Genomic DNA, 19,706 nt, shown 5'->3' on the forward strand with positions numbered 1-19,706 from the left:
CATGACCATGCTGCCTGCTCCAGCCCTGTCCCCAGCGACGGTTTGGGACAGAAAACATGCTCAGAGAGCTAAGGGGCTCAGGGCCAAGGTCACACAGCAAGGATAGAGGGGAAGCCAGGCCAGGGCCCAGCTCTGCCTGACCATGAGCCCCTGAGAACCAGGACACCACCTCCATCACCCAGCGTCCCCTGGCCTAGCACAGCACACCCCTGTGTGAGGGGGCCCAGCACACCCCTGTGTGAGGGGGATTTTCCACTGGAACAAGGAGAGGGGCGCCAGCTGAAGTGGGTTTAGAGGGGCCCCTGACGAGGAACCAGAGTGGGCGGGGCTGGGGGCTCAAGGCTGGGGCGTCCACGCCCTGTGAATCAACCCTGATGGAAGCAAAGAAAAAGGAATAAAACTGAATGTCCTTGGAAACTCCTTTAGTGCTCGGCTGTCCATGAAAACAGGATAAAGTGGCTTCCTCTGCCTGTGCTCAGCCGGGCAGGGTGGAGGCACTGAGCTCAGGCCAGGAAGGCCTCGAGTCAGGACGAGGGTGGGGCGGGGCTCTCGCCGGGGAGGGGGCTCCAGCTTGGCTACTTGAGGGCATCCAGGTGGGTGCAGACCTGGGAGAAGACATTGTCCACAGAGCCTTCGGCGTTGACCTGCAGGGAGACGGGCCGTGAGGGCAAGGTGACTACGGGGCTTGGTGAGGGGGTTGGGTGGACCCCACCAAGGCAGGGAGCTGACAACCCCCCCCCCAGAGGCCAAGCCAGGCTCCCCAAGCTCAGCCACAGTGGGCAGCAGCCTCTTGTCCAACCAGTGAGGGAAACCAAGGCCCAATCAGGAGGGCTGCCCCAAGGTGACAGCAATTGGAGGCCATCCCAGGCGAAGACTCAGGTTTTCTCTCAGGCCCGCACCTTGCGAACAATGCCGCGTTTCTCGTAGAAGGCGATGACGGGCTCTGTGGCCTTGTAGTAGGTATCCAGACGCTTCCTGATGGTCTCTTCGTTGTCGTCCACCCGTCCGCTGGTCTCTCCGCGCTTCAGGAGCCGCTTGGTCATGGTCTCAGGGCCGGCGTCCACATACAGCAGTAGCGTGGGCTGTCCGATCTGCGGGCAGGGTGCTGTTTACAGAGGGTCCATTCCTGCCCCCTGGGGCCACCTTCTCCTCCACTTTCCACTTCTCAGGCCTACCTGAAACCCACCCATACCTTCCAGCCCTTCCCCAAGGCAGCCTGAGGAAGCTTGCCCAAACCGATCTGCCCTGCCCCTCCCCTGCTCACGCCTCTTCCACGGCTCCCCAGTGCCCTCGGGAGAAAGGCCTAACTCCTCACCTGACCTGCCCTCCTCATCTCATGCTCCTCATGACTTTGCTCTCCTGGCTTCGGCCACATGACTGGCTGTGGTCGGGCTCTCATCCCCTCCTCGCCAGGCCTCTGCTCATTCTGGGAACCTCAGTCAGAAACCCTTTCCCTCAACACCAAGGGCTTGCCTTCTGATTTGAGCTAAAATCTCATTCTTCTAGGGCAGTCTTCTCAGATGCCCCCTCCCCTGCCCCAACCACAGCCCTAGCTCTCTGGGATCCTCTCCCTGGTGGCTCAGACAGTAAAGAATCTGCCTGCAATGCAGGAGACTTGGGTTCGATCCCTGGGTAGGGAAGATCCCCTGGAGAAGGAAATGGCAACCCACTCCAGTATTCTTGCCTGGAGAATCCCATGGACAGAGGAGCTTGGCGAGCTATATAGTCCATGGGGTCCCAAAGAGTCAAACAAGACTGAGTGACTAACACGCTCTTTCACTTTCTTGCAATCAGTCCCCGTTACTTCTGCCTTGAGCTTGTCTCAGGAGTGTGTGTGTGTGTGCTCAGTTGCTTCAGACTGTGCAACCACATGGACTGTAGCCTACCAGGCTCCTCTGTCCATGGGATAATCCCAGCAAGAATACTGGAGTGGGTTGGGTTGCCATTGCCTCCTTCAAGGGATCGTCCCAACCCAGGGATTGAACCCTCTCTCTTGCAGCTCCTACATTGGAAGGCAGAGCCATGGAGCCACCTGGGAAGCCTTGCCTCAAGAGGGCCTCTGGTTATTTACTTAACATCCCTCTCCCAGGCAGGCCTGGAGCCCCTGAGGGCCGGTAGATGCATCTTATACCTGCAGGGCTGATGGGAACCTGACAAAGGAACAAGGGCTGAGTGAAGGGGCGAGGGGCTGCTGAGCTCTGGGGGTTTTCAACAATGTCACTGTCTTTGGAACAAACATTTCATCTGCAGAGGTTTGGAAGGACCAGGTCGACCGGTCCTCCTTCAGTGAAGCCCAGGCGCCCCCTGGTGACCAGAGCCAAGCAGACCAGGTGTCCAGAGGCTGGCCGACACAGTGGAGCCGGGCCCTGTGCCAAGTCCAGCACCCACAACATCACCCACAACAGCCCCAGGAAGGATGGGGTCTTTCATTGACCACATTTTCTAGACATGATTGTCATGGCCTGAAGTGATGTCACAAAGCTGGTACGTCGGGACATGCTTAGGGCTGCCTGGCATCGGACTTCAGGACACATGGCCTCCTAGCTCGAAGGAAGCCCAGCCAATCTCCATCTCACAGATAGGGAAACTGAGTCCCAGGCCAGGATAGACACTTTCTTGAGGTCCTGCAGCCTCTTAGAGGTCGAGAAATACAGTGTTGGGACTCTCCTGGTGGTCCAATGGCTAAGACTCCTTACTCCTGATGAAGGGGGCTCAGGTTTGATCCCTGATCAGGGAACTAGAATCCATAAGCTTCAAGTAAAAGCCCAAATGCTGCAATTAAAGATCCTGTGTGTTGCAACTAAGACCTAAGTGAACGTCGACATTCTAGGAATCAGCGAACTAAAATGGACTAGAATGGGTGAATTTAACTCAGATGACCATTATATCTACTACTGCAGGCAGGAATCCCTCAGAAGAAATGGAGTAGCCATCATGGTCAACAGAGAGTCCGAAATGCAGTACTTGGATGCAATCTCAAAAACGGCAGAATGATCTCTGTTTGTTTCCAAGGCAAACCATTCAATATCACAGTTATCCAAGTCTATGCCCCAACCAGTAATGCTGAAGAAGCTGAAGTTGAAAGGTTCTATGAAGACCTGCAAGATCTTTTAGAACTAACACCCAAAATAGATGTCCTTTTCATTATAGGGGACTGGAATGCAAAAGTAGGAAGTCAAGAAACACCTGGAGTAACAGGCAAATTTGGCCTTGGAATGTGGAATGAAGCAGGGCAAAGACTAATAGAGTTTTGCCAAGAAAATGCATTGGTCATAGCAAACACCCTCTTCCAACAACACAAGAGAAGACTCTACACATGGACATCAGCAGATGGTCAATACCGAAATCAGATTGATTATATTCTTTGCAGCCAAAGATGGAGAAGCTCTATAGAGTCAACAAAAACAAGACCAGGAGCTGACTGTGGCTCAGATCATGAACTCCTTATTACCAAATTCAGACTGAAATTGAAGAAAGTAGGGAAAACCACTAGACCATTCAGGTATGACCTAAATCAAATCCCTTGTGATTATACAGTGGAAGTGAGAAATAGATTTAAGGGCCTAGATCTGATTGATAGAGTGCCTGATGAACTATGGAATGAGGTTCGTGACATTGTACAGGAGACAGGGATCAAGACCATCCCCATGGAAAAGAAATGCAAAAAAGCAAAATGGCTGTCTGGGGAGGCCTTACAAATAGCTGTGAAAAGAAGAAAAGAGAAAAGCAAAGGAGAAAAGGAAAGATATAAGCATCTGAATGCAGAGTTCCAAAGAATAGCAAGAAGAGATAAGAAAGCCTTCTTCAGCGATCAATGCAAAGAAATAGAGGAAAACAACGGAATGGGAAAGACTAGAGATCTCTTCAAGAAAATTAGAGATACCAAGGGAATATTTCATGCAAAGATGGGCTCGATAAAGGACAGAAATGGTATGGACCTAACAGAAGCAGAAGATATTAAGAAGAGGTGGCAAGAATACACAGAAGAACTGTACAAAAAAGATCTTCACGACCCGGATAATCACGATGGTGTGATCACTCATCTAGAGCCAGACATCCTGGAATGTGAAGTCAAGTGGGCCTTGGAAAGCATCACTACTAACAAAGCTAGTGGAGGTAATGGAATTCCAGTTGAGCTATTTCAAATCCTGAAAGATGATGCTGTGAAAGTGCTGCACTCAATATGCCAGCAAATTTGGAAAACTCAGCAGTGGCCACAGGACTGGAAAAGGTCAGTTTTCATTCCAATCCCAAAGAAAGGCAATGCCAAAGAATGCTCAAATTACCACACAATTGCACTCATCTCACATGCTAGTAAAGTAATGCTCAAAATTCTCCAAGCCAGGCTTCAGCAATATGTGAACCATGAACTTCCTGATGTTCAAGCTGGATTTAGAAAAGGCAGAGGAACAAGAGATCAAATTGCCAACATCTGCTGGATCATGGAAAAAACAAGAGAGTTCCAGAAAAACATCTACTTCTGCTTTATAGACTATGCCAAAGCCTTTGACTGTATGGATCACAATAAACTGTGGAAATTCTTCAAGAGATGGGAATACCAGACCACCTGACCTGCCTTTTGAGAAATTTGTATACAGGTCAGGAAGCAACAGTTAGAACTGGACATGGAACAACAGACTGGTTTCAAATAGGAAAAGGAGTACGTCAAGGCTGTACCTTGCTTATTTAACTTCTATGCAGAGTACATCATGAGAAACGCTGGGCTGGAGGAAGCATAAACTGGAATCAAGATTGCCAGGAGAAATATCAGTAACCTCAGATATGCAGATGACACCACCCTTATGGCAGAAAGTGAAGAGGAACGAAAAAGCCTCCTGATGAAAGTGAAAGCGGAGAGTGAAAAAGTTGGCTTCAAGCTCAACATTCAGAAAACTAAGATCATGGCATCCGGTCCCATCACTTCATGGGAAATAGATGGGGAAACAGTGGAAACAGTGTCACACTTTATTTTTTGGGGCTCCAAAATCACTGCAGATGGTGATTGCAGCCATGAAATTAAAAGACGCTTACTCCTTGGAAGAAAAGTTATGACCAACCTAGATAGCATATTCAAAAGCAGAGACATTACTTTGCCGACTAAGGTCTGTCTAGTCAAGGCTATGGTTTTTCCTGTGGTCATGTATGGATGTGAGAGTTGGACTGTGAAGAAGGCTGAGCGCCGAAGAATTGATGCTTTTGAAGTGTGGTGTTGGAGAAGACTCTTGAGAGTCCCTTGGACTGCAAGGAGATCCAACCAATCCATTCTGAAGGAGATCAGCCCTGGGATTTCTTTGGAAGGAATGATGCTAAAGCTGAAGCTCCAGTACTTTGGCCACCTCATGCGAAGAGTTGACTCATTGGAAAAGACTCTGATGCTGGGAGGGATTGGGGGCAGGAGGAGAAGGGGACAACAGAGGATGAGATGGCTGGATGGCATCACGGACTCGATGGACGTGAGTCTGAGTGAACTCCGGGAGTTGGTGATGGACAGGGAGGCCTGGCGTTCTGTGATTCATGGGGTCGCAAAGAGTCGGACATGACTGAGTGACTGAACTGAACTGAAAGATCCTGTGTGTTGCAACTAAGACCTGCTGCTGCTAAGTCGCTTCAGTCGTGTCCAATTCTGTGCGACCCCATAGACAGCAGCCCACCAGGCTCCCCCATCCCTGGGATTCTCTAGGCAAGAATACTGGAGTGGGTTGCCATTTCCTTCTCCAATGCATGAAAGTGAAAAGTCAAAGTGAAGTCTCTCAGTCGTGTCCGACTCTTCGCGACCCCATGGACTGCAGCCTACCAGGCTCCTCTGTCCATGGGATTTTCCAGGCAAGAGTACTGGAGTGGGGTGCCACTGCCTTCTCCAACTAAGACCTAGAGCAGCCAAAAAAATTTTTTAAAGAAATATGGTATATTCCTACTGAGTGAGGCTCAAAGCTGTGGAAGCCCAAAGATGGCCCAGTCTCACAAAAACAGGCAGTGGAGATGGAAGTCTGTCCTACCCCAGCCCCCTAAGATGTCAGGTCCTCCCCATATATGGCCCTGCTGCTGAGAATTGCCCCTGAATCCCCATCCATCCTTGCTGACCTCTCCCTCTTCCTAGGAACTCGCAGTTTCCTCTGTTTCCCCATATGGCCTGTGACATCAGAGATACTGGCATATATCAGAGGTGTGTTTATGTGTGCACACTTGTGTGTGTGTGTACATCTGTATGTGTGTGTACATGTGTACAATCTCTGTATATACCTGAGTACATCTCTGTGCATGTGTACGTGTGTACATATGCCTCTAGCCTTGTGCACGTGTGTCTGCTGGTACGTGTGTGTGCATGTACCTGTGCTTGTCTATAACTGTGGTCACCTGCCTGTACATGTGCGTGTTTGCATGAGGTGTTCCCACCCTGGAGAAGATCCTCCTGGAGGGCACTCGTGCCAGGCAGCCCAGAGCCCTCCTCCTCAAGGCTGTCTCTGTCCAGCCAGACTTCCTGTGGTGCCTGGAAGGGGACTAGAGTCCCGCCATGGCATTCAAGACCTCAGCCAGGCCTGAACCTCCCTCCCCACGGTACTCCGAGTTGCCCTGCCCCACAGATTCTGTTCTCCCCACATCCCCTGACCTTCCACACTGCTTCCTGACCTTCTGACTGTGTGTTCACAGGGTGCCAAGCCCCACTTTCGAAGGGTGCATTCTCTCTAACCCCCATGCTACCTTTCAAGGATAACGTCTGTCCCCATTTTGCAGTCGGAGACACAGAGGTTCAGAGAGGCAGAATGATTGGCCCAAGGCCTCAAACAGCTGAACGGGAACCCGTGGCCAGGTTTGTGAACTCCTCAGCCTGCTGCCTCCTCTTCTTCTACTCATTTCCTCTAGACTTCAGAAAGGCCTCCAGAGAGTAAGCCTGGGCTTCCTCCTTGCCCACCCTGCCACCGTCCGACGGTCAGTCTCTCTCTCTGTCGTCTCAGAACTGCCCATCACGGCAGCTCCTGCCTGTCCGCTTGGCGTCACAGCTCCCCCAGGTTGCACTTACCCTCCGCTCAAACTCCTCCCCCTGCTGCACCTCCCGGGGGTAGCCGTCGATCAGGAAGCCTTTGGAAGTATCTACCTTGGCTACCATGGCGTCTCGGAGCATGTCCAGCACTGTCTCCTGGGGGTGCAGCAAAAGAAGGGGAGGGTCATGAGCCCCTCTTCTCCAGGCCCTGCTCGAGCCTCTGCACAGGATGCCCCACAGTCAGAAACGCTCTCTGCCCTAACACAGATTCCCCAAACAAGCCGCCCTCTCCAGGAAGCCTCTGAATTGCGAAGACTTAACTGATTGATCGGGCCATTCATTCATTCATCCATTCATTTCTTCATTCACTCAATAATATGACTGGGCCCCTCCTTCCAGCCTCCTTGTCTGAGCCCTGAGGACACAGGTCTGAACAAAGCAGACCTTCCCTGTCCTCAGCACACTCACAGTCTGCTGAGGGGACAGACCATCACACAGTTCATTTATAGTTTCCAAGAATGACATGGGCTATATACTGGCAGAGCAGCAGGGGCGACTGGAGTCTAAAGTGGGGGGCGGGTCTTGGCCCAAATCTGAGGGAGTCAGCAAGGTCTGAAAGCTGAGGAAGAAGGAACATTCCAGGCAGGAAGGAGTGTGATGAATGTGAGGGGATAGAAAGGCCAGGGTGCAGGGAGGGTGGAGAGTTGGCGCCGGGGGTGAAGACGCGGGGGTGTAGGGAGGGGCGCTGAGAGGGTCGGCAGGCAGGTCCTGGAGGCTCTTGGGAGCTTCTGGAAGGAATTTTCTGCCAACAGCAATGAGGACTCTCAGGGGGGTTCAGAGCCAGGGAAGGTCATGGCCGTCCCTGCTGGTGTGCCATGGGCTTTGCTGGCTGGCGTCCACGCAGGGCCACCACCGCCCCCCAACCCTCACCCTGCTGGGGCCCACTCACCAGTGGCACCAGCTGCCCCTTCTCCATGATTTCTGACAGCATCTTGCCCCTAGCCGAGCCCGAGCTGACCTCGGCCCGCAGGAGGTCTCCGGTGGAGAGGTGGGTGTAGCCGTACTTCTGCACAATCTTCTCACACTGGGTGCCCTTCCCAGAGCCGGGCCCGCCTGCAAGCGCCCACCCATTCAGAAGCCCTGAGAAACAGGACCCCTGCAGGGACGGGGGTGTCTGCCCGGGCCACCCAGCGAGGAGAGGGGCAGAGCCCAGGGTGCCCCCCAGGCCCAGGCTCCCACCGGGAGGCCTTTGAAGCCGTGCCCTTCTCACTGCCTCACCCGCCTGCCTTGGACTCACCCACCACAAAGATGATCTTGGTTTTCTTCAGCTTCTCTGTGGGAGAGAAGAGGGAAGCGGAGCTCGGTGAGTCACTGGACAAGGAGTCAGAGGCACCTCTGAGGTCCCAGGCCTGTGCTGAGTCCCAGGCAGAGGGACGGACACCGCTCGTGTTCGCGTCAGAGAGGCAAATGAGTCAGCCCGGAGCAAGGGACACGGGCCGAGGGAAACGCAGAGACTGGGACAGGCCGGGGCGGTGAGGCTGATCCAGGCGGAAAGACCCGCAGGGACCAAGGCCTGGAAGTCACAGGCTCCGCACAGGCCATTAGGGTGACGCTCAGGGCCTCGGACGCCCACCCTCACGGCCCCTCCCTGTGGCGGCTGGACCAAGGCGCTAGGTCACCTCTGGCTCTAGAGTCTTCCATGATGCGGGGGTCTGTCACCGAGCAGCAGGCCCCCATGGTCCTGGTCTGCTGTGTCCCCCAGCCTTCCCCCCTCAGGCCCTGGGCCTGCCCATCGCCTGCCTCCCCTAGGCGGTACCAGTGTGGAGTTGGCAACCACAACACGCGTTGCCCTGGAGACAGTTGCTGGGGAAGAGGACTGTGGTGGGCACATGGAACCCTTGCTTAGAGAGGGCGGGAGGGAGCTTGCATTTCAACCTCCACCTCAGAACTCTGCCGGACCGCAGCCCCACCATACAGAAGGGACTGAGGCCTGGAGGCAGGCGCCTGCTGGGACTGGGGCGGGGGCCTCTTTCCAAGCTGCCCGGGCTTCCCCGCCTCTCAGGGAAGTAGGAGCTCGCTGTGTGCCAATGGGGAGGTGAGCTTGGCAAGCTCCCGGGGGTCTTGAGGAGCTGCTAGAATGACTTCCGTGGGCTTCCATCGTCTGTGGCCATGTGAAAGGGTACAAGCCTGGGAGTGGGGTGGGGGTGCCCACACAGCCCAGGAACACCTATGTTCAGAGACCCGGGGGTGGAAGGATGACTATTAGCCTCAGGTGGCAGCAGCAGCCAGGCCCACTGGGCTCCTTTAAGAGCCGCCTGGGCCTGGACCCAGCGCCAGGGATGGGATGGGTGGTGTCGCCAGGAGGCGGGCCAGCCGGGCGCTCTGCCCACGTCTCCCTGCAGGACCCAGCCCGCAGGAGCCAGGAGGGCCCAAGACACCCTAAAGACTCAACCCCACTGCTCCGGGAGAGGGGCAGGAGCGTGTCCTTGTTTGCCTTGGCATTTGCAGGCCTGGGGCCTCTCCGCAGGGCAGGCCTTCCCTTACCAGCGCTGCGCTCCCCTCCAGAAAGAGCCAGAGATTCAGCTCTATAAATACTAGTGTAGGAGGTGAGCTATGGGGCCCTGAGAAGCCTCAAGGAAGCCTCATTCCTTCTAAAATTAATCTTGGAGCTCGTACATCATGCGAGAGGCCCGAGAGGCCCGAGAAAGATGCCGGAGGCCCCCAGACAGGTCCTTCTGGCAGCTCCAGAGCTACCTCCAAACCATCCCCGCATGTCTCCCAAAAGCACAGCCCTTTAACAGATGGGCACACTGAGGCCCAGGCTATGAGCAGGCAAGGAGAGGCGTTTCCATACCTTCCATCCTGCCGTGATCTGGGCAGCCGAGTCAGCGCTCTGTAAGACAAGGGCACAGGCAGACAAGTGAGGGGGATTTCTCGGACATCCAGCCTCTGACCCCAGCCAGCCCCCCAAGGTGAGGGTCAGGCCCTGGCCTGGTCTTCTGAGGATGGAGGGGCCGCTGAGGGCAAGGGAGGCCCAGGAGGCTGGGAGATCTTAGCGAAGTCACCCTTCGTTGGGGTGCCTCCACTGCCTCACCTGTCTCACGCAGGGCAGGCAGCAGCCCCTCCCGCCCACCCAACAGCGAGGGCGACAGCCAGAGGCATAAACAGCGGTTCCTGCAAGTGCTGAACTCTTTCCCTCCCAAGTCCCGGAAAACAGGCCCTGGGTCTTGCGTCTGCCCGACACCTTGACAACGCTCCCCAGAGCAGGAGGAAAGCCCGGGAGGCAGGAAGGTGTCCTCATCTAGGAGTGGTTTGGACCAGGATGCTCAAAGGGACACAGAGGCCCAAGGGGAGAGAGCTGTGAGTCTGTACTTGGTCCACAGCCTGCACGGTTCTCAACTGAGTGGGTCCCCCGGCTCCCACCCCTGTAACGTTGCACCCAACACCTGAATGCCCTTCCCCAAGGAGCTATTGTTGAGCACTCAGTTCAGGTCCCACCTCCTTCAGGAAGCCTTCCTGGACTCTGCCCTCCACTCCCACACTGGCAGGTGACCGGCCTCCAGCATCGCACACACCACGCTGTACTGGGTCTCTCTGCTGTACTGCAGCAGAGTTGGGTGGAAGGCCCAACTTCCACCCCGACATGGCCCCTGCTCCCTCCCTGCCTGAGGACCTTGCACCCCACTTTCCCCTCAGCTTGTCAATCAAGCCCAGTGCCTCTTGGGACCCCACCCCTCTGCATCCACAGCTCAGAGGTCTCCCTCCCTCTCCCCTTCCCATCAGTCTCTCTGGAGTTGCCATGACACATCTTTGGCTCCCACTTCACTCCTCACCCCCAGCCCTCCCCAAGGCTCCCAGCAACCACCACAGACCTTTTTGCCTTAACCTTTGACCCCAAAGCCTGGGCCAGCATTCCTTCTGGCTGGGACCCCTGCCCAGTGCCCCTACTCTGCCCTCTCACTGCTGGCCTCAGGTGCCCTGGACCCTCATCTCTGCCCAGCCAGCGCAGGCCTCTCTCCCCAGCCTCCCGCAAACACAGCCCCTGGACAGGCCCAAAGACCCCAGAGAGCCCAGCCTCTAAACAGCCCTTACATCATCCGAAGCCACGTGCTCTATCGCCCAGCCAGAGGCGCCGGTCAGCATGAACGCCCTTCTCCCCACCCACCTCCACCCCACACAAGCACGTCCCAGCCCTCTCGCTCCAGAACTTCCCTCCGGTCTGTATCCTCACCGCCACTTCCTTGTTCCAAGCAGGGAAACTGGCCACTTACTGGCCTCCCATGGGCCTCCCCACCTCCACACCCCACCAGGCAACCTGCAGGATTTTCTCTGACAAGCATCAAACCACATCCTTGCCTGCTTGAAACACTTCCACCTGAGGCCCCCTCCGTCCCCCAAATAAACCATAATGTAGCTGACCGAGCCCAGCAATCTGGCCCCTTGGGAACCCTCCCCTGGGGGCCGCTGCTTGAACTGCCTGAAGCTCCCTCACTCACCACAATCGTGTCCCACCTGCAGGTCCCAGCTAATGTCGCACCCAACACCTGAATGCCCTTCCCCAAGGAGCTATTGTTGAGCACTCAGTTCAGGTCCCACCTCCTTCAAGAAGCCTTCCTGGACTCTGCCCTCCACTCCCACGCTGGCAGGTGACCGGCCTCCAGCATCGCACACACCACACTGTACTGAGCCTCTCTGCTGTACTGCAGGCCTGTGTCCCACCCCTCCGGGCCTGGCCCTGGCTGAGCATGGGGCTGGGGCCTCACTCCATCCTCACAGCCGTCTTGGGAGGGGAGTGAGGCTTGGGGAGGAGGAGAGACTTGCTCCACGGCCTGGCTGAGGTCACACTGGGGGCGGTGTTCGCTGCTGCCCTGGGCCTGGCATCTGCTAGGTCCTTCAGCAGCTTGCTGACCATCCTGCCTCCTGTGGAGTGTAAGCTATAGCCTCTTTCCTGCTGAGTGTGCTGAAGGAACGCTAAGAGCTGCCAGTGGCCCTCCGCTGCTGGTGGGGGAGGGAGAGGGTCCCCCTGGACAGGGACAGCCTGCAGTGACGCCCTGAGGAGTGGCCTGGACCCCGACCCCACCCCGCCCCGCCCCCTCCTGGTAACCTAAGCCCCTCTGCCCTGCTGGCACCTGCCGCTTCTTGGTCCAAAATAACTTGTGTTGTGAGGAGTCCTCACAGAGGCCAAGGGTCCAGGGCAGAGTTGGGTTACGGCCTCAGCACCCAGGCCTTATAAGGCCCCCAGGTCAGGACCACGGCACCTCCTCACATGACTGGGTGGCCTGCTGAGGGGCCCGGAAGGCCGAGGCCCAAAGGGACCGCGACTTCACCTCAATCACAAGGCAAGGCCAGGGCAAGAGCCAGGCCTCCCAGCTCCTGACCTGAAGCAGCCTTCTCAGTGGTTGGCAACTGGTTAAGGTTCAAGTCCCAACTCTTATCACTCAGCTGTGTGACCTTGGGCAGCTGGGGTGCCCTCTCTGGGCACGAGCTCCCAAGCCCAGTCCAGCTGCTGGAGGGTCCCAGGTAGGTAGCGGAATGGCACTCAGGAAAGGCCCCACGGGCTGGCTCAGGGCTCCCTCTGAGCCCCTGCCCTTTCAGGAGGCTGGGGCAGGGGGCCAAACATCCAGGGGGCTTCCCATCCCCCCAGCACTCAAAATGACATGCCAGGATAGCTCCTCCCAACACCTAGGCTGACCCTTCCCAGGTCCTGGGGCAGGGAGCCCAGCCACAGCTCTCCTCCCAGGTCCCCAGCTGAGATGGGCCAAGGGCAGGGACCTGGAGCCCCAGGACTGCCAGCGGGACAAAGGGGTGACTGTCACGGAGGCCAGGAGGGATAGCAACACACACACACACCCATCCACAGGACACACACAGTGTGGCACAGACACCTAGTGCAGAGCCTGGGGAATACCGCCAGGCAGATACTTACAGATCACAAGCCACACTTACGAACACAGCCACACGAAGCCTGAGAAGCCCCCGACATGCGCACACACACACAATCCCCCCAGGTGAAGCTTCCCCACTCCCGGCAGGGGCGCCCCCCCCCCACCAACACACGTGCACAAGCACACACACGGGCACACACTGACCTGGGGGAAGGGTGAGTGTGGGCACAGGGGCCAGTGCGTGCCCTGCCTGTCCTCGCCAGCCGCCTGCCCGCAAAGACGACTATTTATAAGGCTGTCAGCAGCGCGCGGCATGCCGGGAGCCCAGCACTCCGTGATGGCAGGGAGGGAGGGAGGGAGGGAGGCAAGGAGGGAGAGCGGACCGGGAAGGGAGGGGGCACTGGACTGGAGCGGAGTCCTGATGGGAAGCCAGGCCATGCACCCCTAGGTGGCCGTGCCTGCACACGCTTACTGCACTGTACAGCTTCCCGAGGGTTTTTCATTCCTCTGTTACTTCCACTGTACTTGCATCACTCCATGGGGACCGGACCGGGCTTCTTCTATGACCGCTGGGGAAGCTGATGCCCAGAGAGGAGAGGCTCTTTGCATAAAATCCCACAGCAAATCGATGGCAGAGAGAGAGGCCAGAACCGGGTGGAGGGGACCAAGGCATGTGTTCTGGGGGCTTTGCTGTCCAGACAAGCCCCCAGCCTCTCCTCAGATCCTGCCCCTAAGTCTCTGGGCCAACAGCCACCAAGAATTCCTCCTCCTCTGTTGGAAGGGGCCTCAAGAGCTTCTCTGGGACTGTAACTCCCCAGAACTTCAAAGATCACCCACATATCCATCTCCCAGCCAGTGGTTGTGTGCATGTGTGCATGCTCAATCGTGTCCAACTCTTTCTAACCCCAGGGACTGTAGCCCACCAGCCTCCTCTGTCCATGGGATTTTCCAGGTAAGAACACTGGAGTGGGCTGCCATTCCCCTTTCCAGGGGATCTTCCTGACCCAGGGATCGAACCTGCGTCTCCTGCTTGGCAGGCAGATTCTTTACCATCTGAGCCAGTGGTAGTGTAGAGATTATTTAAAACACAAAAACAGCCCTGCCCCCATGCAGCTGCCAGGCAGTTCCCAGTGAGGCCAGCTTGAGGATGTGGGACATTAAGAATGCTGTGGGCACAAATGGGGACTGATAGTCCTGATGCAAAGAACAGCTCCCATTAATGAGGCTCACTGGGCACCAGGTGCTGGGCAGAGCACTGGACTCAGACCACATCTGCAATCCTTAAACACAAAGGAGGAAAATGAGGGTCACAGCTGTAAAAGAGCTTGCCTGGGGTTCCCAGGTAGAGAGCAAAGTATTTACCCAGCATTCCTCACGAGACAGGGACACAGCAATGGTTGCTCAATGAAGTAGCAGAGCAGAGAGCCTAGGACCACGTAGCTGCAAAACTCATGCACTTGACTGCTAGACCATATCACGACCTTGAAGGCTGCAGCCCCAGATGGTAGAGTGGGTTGAATGTGGAACTTGTCTTGCAGGCACTAGGGAGCCATGGAAGGTGTTTAAGCGAGAGGGTAAGACTCTCAGGAGAGTGAGGTCACCTTAGATGGTGGCTTCTTTTTAGCAACAGCAGCAGCCTGGATACCAGGAGGCTTGGATCTAATCCCAACACTGCCACCTGTGACATCAGACAAGGCTCTTACTCGTTGGGATTTTAGTTTCCCCATCTGTGGGAGGGGTGTCATGGGTCAGACAATCTACCCTAGAAATTGTTTGAAAGGCCCTCTCGAAAGCTGTAGGTGGTTGTGTGCATGGGCGCAACCTTTGGGGAAAGCAAATTGATGATGTCAACCATCCGTGTGAGTCTCTGCTCTTGGGAATCCCGCAAGTGGGCACAGAACATGTACTAGTGCAGACCGACTGATAGGAGGGGCAGTGGTACAGACAGTCAGGGTGGGTAGCTGGCAACCGCCCTAGAGTCAGCGAAAGAAGGGAAGCTGGAGGTCTATGTAGCTAGTGGGCAAGAGGAAGAGGCTAAGGGCCCAACTGCATTGATCTTATCCCACCTGAGTGAAAATAATTCTAAATGTGTGTGTGTGGCGTAAAATCTAGCCCTATAATTTTTTTCTCCATTTTAACATCTCTGAAACAGGTTTTGCTTGTTTAATATTTATTTATTAGGCTGTGCCGGGTCTTAGTTGTGGCACCTGAGGTCTTCGATCTTTGCTGCTGCACACAGGGTCTTTAGCTGCTGCGTGTGAACTCTGAATTGTGGCAGGAGAGATCTAGTTCCCTGACCAGGGATCGACCCTGGATGCCCTGCACTGGAAGTGTGGAGTCTTAGCTACTGGGCCACCAGGGAAGTCTTTGAAATAGTTTTGTCTTATAATTGAACCAATGGTATCTGTTTTTTCAACTTTTTTCTTTATTTATTTGGCTTTTCTGGGTCTTATTTTCAGCCCATGGGATCTTTGCTCTTTAGCTGTGGTATGCAAACTCTTAGTTGCAACAGGTGGGATCTAGTTCCCCAACCAGGAATTGAACCTGGGCCCTCTGCATTGGGAGCGCAGTCTCAGACACATAACCACCAGGGAAGTCCCTGAAATAGCTCTGTCTTATAATCAAATCAATGGTATCTTAAAGTTGATGAACTAAAGCAAAACAAAGAGAGCAAGCGTGGGCACAGGATCCTCTGAGTCAAGGCAGGACTCTCACTTCTGCCTTAAAGGCTTCGAAACCCGTTTCTTAAATACAACAAGTATCTATAGATGTACCTTGAGGACATTAGGCTAAGTGAAATAAGCCAGTCACAAAAAGACAAATATTGTATGATTCTATTTATACAAAGGATCTCAAGCAGTCAAATTTGTAGAAACAGAAAGTAAGAGTGATGGTTACTAGGGAGGGGAAGGGGAAATTCAGAGCAGTTGTTTAATAGGTTTAGAGTTTCAGATATGCAAGATGAAAAAGTTTTGGGGTCTGTTTCACAATGGAAAAAAAAAAGCAATGTAAATATACTTAATACTACTAAACAGTACACTTAAAAAAGGGTAAGTGGTAAATCTTATGTGTTTTGTTTTGTTTTTTACCACAATAAAAAAAGTTTTGAAATCTTACAGACTGAACAAAAAATATAGTAGGCACCTGTTTTCATTATTTCCTTTGCATATGATCTACGGGTTTTCCACCAGTGCTGAGATATTAAAGTTTCAGGATTTTTTTTTTCCCAGCTACAATCTAAAGAAAGAAAAAAAAAGAGAGAGAGAGAAGACAGGAGGAAGGGAGGGAAGCAGGAGGGAAGTAGGGAAGGAGAAAAAGGAAGGGAGGGAGGGAGGGAGATGAGAAAGGCACATGGAAGAAAAATCTGGAAGATTAAACTGTCACCAGGGAGTAGAACTGGGTGACCCCCTTGCTTTCTATCTGAAAGTGTCTGTATGTTAAGTTAGTCGCTCAGTTGTGTCCAACTCTGCAACGTCATGGACCATAGTCTGCCAGGCTCCTGTGTCTGTGGGTTTCTCCAGGCAACAATATTGAAGTGGGTTGCCATTCCCTTCTCCAGGGGATCTTCCTGACCCAGGGATCGAACCCAGGTCTCCCTCATTGCAGGCAGATTCTTTACCATCTGAGACACAGGGAAGCTCATCATGTTTGTATAATTCAAGTTATTTTAAAACATTAAAAAAAAAATACCTAAAATATAACCATACAGAATGAAACCAATTTAAAAAAAACACACACACACATTTGAAAATACTCTAGCTAAAAAAGAATTCCAATGAGCCAGCATCAGGGGACACATCTGAGGCGGCCAGTCTTTGAGGGGCACAGCTGGATCCACACATCCAGCACATGGGGCTGGGGTGTGGAGCTGCCCCGAGCAGGCCTGGCCAGACAGCAGAGCATCCGCAGGAAACAGCTGGAGTGGCTGCTTCAAGCAGCGCATGTGAGGTTGGCAGCGGGTGGGAGATGCCCCCTCCCCCAAGGAGGGGTGAGGGGTATGGGCACCTCACAGGGGTACCTGGGTAGAAGGGTTCACAGGAGGGCCCTGAATCCCCAACTTGGGGGTGGACTTGGTCCTGACCACGGCGGGAAGCCAGTGAAGGTTTCAGAGCAAAGCCGGCCATAATGAGGTGGCTTCAGGCAGGAAGCTAAGTTTGGCCAAGAGTGGCCCTGTCTCGGTTGGGTCTGTTCTGAGGAGGTAAGAGCACTGGGCGGTTGAGGACTAGACCCCAGGCCTCTTGCTCTCAATGTCTTCCATCAAAGTCCTACTTGCTGATTCTGAACTGGGCTATCCCAGGGTCCCCGCCTAGCAACCAACCCCTCTTGACTCCCTCCTGCTGGCATCCCCTTTGTGCCACTGGTAGGGAGACAGGAGACCCACAGCATTCTGGAAGAAGTCCCGTCCCCAGCACCCCCCAAAACCTCTGCCTGGACCCTGATTCCCAGCAGCCTTTACGTGGGGCTGGAAGCGTGTCACGTCCCCATACCCCCTTCCCAGGCAGATCCCTAGGCTCCCCCCATGTAATGACTTTGCCGGGAGTCCCGTCCCTCGGATATACCCGCCACCACCATCATTACTGTCTGGTCACCCCGGGCCCGGACTCCAGGCCTCCCAGCCGCCTCCTCATCCTGCTGCTGTCTAAGCAAGGACAGCCTCTCCAAGCAGGAAGGATGGAGGCTTTGCCCATCGGATTGGCACTCGGCCTTCTGCCACCGTCCCTAGTGGTCTCATCTTCCACTGCTCCCTTCTTTGGCCACCTCACTGCCTACCGAGCCGGGCTGTGGGTTCCCCTGCTAGGCTTCTATTTGGGCCCTTCTTCCCTCCTGACACCCCCTCCCTCATCAATTACACCTGACATAGCACATGGCCCGTGGCTACCGACAGTGAATATATATGTGAACCGAGCCAGAGGCGGGGGCCATTCTCACCGCCCGCCAGCTCTGTGGTCTCCATTCCGCTGGCGTGGTGCCCAGGAGAACTCTCTCTTCCACCCCCGGCAGGCCGCCTGCCCTTGTCTCACAGTCACCCTTTGTTAGGCCTCCGCTCCCAAGGGCATCTTATCTGACTAAACAGGTTGTAATCTCCCAGAGTCACAGACCCCCTACCTCCTGCCAACCTGGAGTAAACAAGCCCTTTTGCTGAGGTTGGAGGGATCCACAGCTCACACACCTGGCCAGGGCTACAGCCCTGCCTGACTCCCTCCTGTTCAGGCTCACAGGATATTCCTGCTCCCTACCCTGGGCACCCCCCCACAGCCTCCCCACCCTGCTTACAGCCAACCTCTGACCCCACTGCCTGCCTCTCCCCTTCAACCTCCTCCATCCCATCCCCCCTGCTTCTGGGACAGAAATGTCATCCTCTCCCACCCCCTTCTCTTCCTGTGGGACGCTCTTCCCCTCCAAACCTCTGCAGGAACCATCCTCAGGAAGAGCGTCACCTCCACAGCTGCAGCGCCGTGCAGCCCTCACTGCCCTGAACCTACTGCGGGCCTCTGACTGCCCTGAACCTGCCACGGCCCCCTCGCCTCCCTTGATCCGGACCTCCTTGAGAGAGGTGTCTGGTTTCAGCCCAGAGGGCGCTGGGGTTCTGAGAGGGGGAGTGACTTGCTCTGTCACACAGGCAGGGGAGGTCAGACTGGAAGAGCCAGCTGAGCTTGGCTCTGGAGCCATGTACCCCCAGCCCCCAGGGCCGCCAGGTCTCCACCCAGGCTGTAAAATGCATGACTCACAAAGAAGCTGGCCATTCTGCTGGAGTGTGGGCTCCCAGCCTGGGAGGTGAGGGCCCCAAGTACTGGGCCAGAGGGAGAGCTAGAACTCAGACACGGGAAACGGGGCTGGAGCTTAGGTGTGTTTATTTCTGTACAAATCATTACAAAATCAAGTCTAGGGTAGTCACCGGCCCCCACCCCTTGCCCCAAAGTGCAATGACTCATTGCTGGCCTCCTTCCCCACCTGACCCTGCTCAATCCACAGCCTCCTCCAGGAAGGCCTCCAGTCTCTTCCCTTCAAGACTCCAGAAGAGCTGGGGGGTAAATCCAGCCCACCAAGGCCCAGCAATAAAGTGCCTGACGTAGAGGGAGATGACAGAACTTAGGCAACGGCTCCCAGGCCTCTAGAGCCTTCCCAGGCCCAGGTGGGGGAAGGCCCTTGGACTACTCCAGCAGCTGCCAACGAAGGGGCTTCGGGAAACCTCAGGTGGGCTGGGATCCCCCCTCCTCTCAGCCCCAAAGGCTCCTCCAACAGGTGGAAAACCTCATGGCTGGATGGCAGAAACAGGGGCCTGGCTCTTTAAGAGCCAGGCTAATGGCAGCTGGGCAGAGGGGCTAAGAAAACAGCTGAAGGTTTGTCCATTCTTTTCAGAGTTCCCTAACGCCTGAGGAAGTTGCACAAAAATACCCTCAAGTTTCCAGGAGGAGGTGAGGAAGAGAACCCCAGACCCTCAGGAAGCTGAGCCCCCCAGCAAGGGGCGGTGGCTGGAGATGCCCAGTCTTAACGGAGGACAGACTCAAGGTGGTCGGTGGGGGGAGGTGGGAGGGTTCTCAGACTCTACAATTAGCCCCAGCCTGGCCCCCTACCCCCACTCAACCTCTCTCTAGCTCTGGAAAGGGAGGAGGTGGCTTCCTGGGACAGGACCCCACCATCCCCATCAATAGGAAGTGATTTGTGGTCCACCCTGGGGTTCTGAACCAAGGCCTCACGGGAAAGGACATGACCTTAGCCTCAGATTACTCAGAAATACCCTGATTGACTATGCTCAGACCCTGACTGGACAAAAAATACCCTCAACACCTGATTAACCACATAGAAGCCCAAATCCTTGATTGGCCAAGAGATTCCTCCAG

The 19,706-nt window shown here is 55.1% G+C and overlaps 1 protein-coding gene across 1 annotated transcript; it reads right to left on the reverse strand.

Annotated features, from left to right (window-relative positions):
* Positions 1-405: 405 nt before the first annotated feature.
* Positions 406-13,151, reverse strand: AK1 (adenylate kinase 1). Its single transcript, XM_052648362.1, has 7 exons — positions 13,069-13,151; positions 9,834-9,872; positions 8,277-8,312; positions 7,929-8,092; positions 7,019-7,135; positions 900-1,091; positions 406-644 (listed from the first exon to the last, which is right to left on the reverse strand). The coding sequence occupies exons 2-7, from the start codon at positions 9,838-9,840 to the stop codon at positions 576-578; spliced, it is 585 nt and encodes a 194-aa protein (XP_052504322.1). The 5' UTR covers positions 9,841-9,872; positions 13,069-13,151; the 3' UTR covers positions 406-575.
* Between the last annotated feature and the right edge of the window lie 6,555 nt (positions 13,152-19,706).

The sequence above is a fragment of the Budorcas taxicolor genome, chromosome 11 (genome assembly GCF_023091745.1).
Source record: "Budorcas taxicolor isolate Tak-1 chromosome 11, Takin1.1, whole genome shotgun sequence".
NCBI lineage: Eukaryota > Metazoa > Chordata > Mammalia > Artiodactyla > Bovidae > Budorcas > Budorcas taxicolor.

Excerpts from the sequence above, each read along its gene's own strand:
- AK1 (XM_052648362.1), bottom strand. Across the intron at positions 8,093-8,276 it reads CAAGATCATCTTTGTGGTGG|GCGGGCCCGGCTCTGGGAAG; the intron begins GTGAGTCCAAGG and ends GGGCGCTTGCAG. Across the intron at positions 1,092-7,018 it reads GGGAGGAGTTTGAGCGGAGG|ATCGGACAGCCCACGCTACT; the intron begins GTAAGTGCAACC and ends CCCTGCCCGCAG.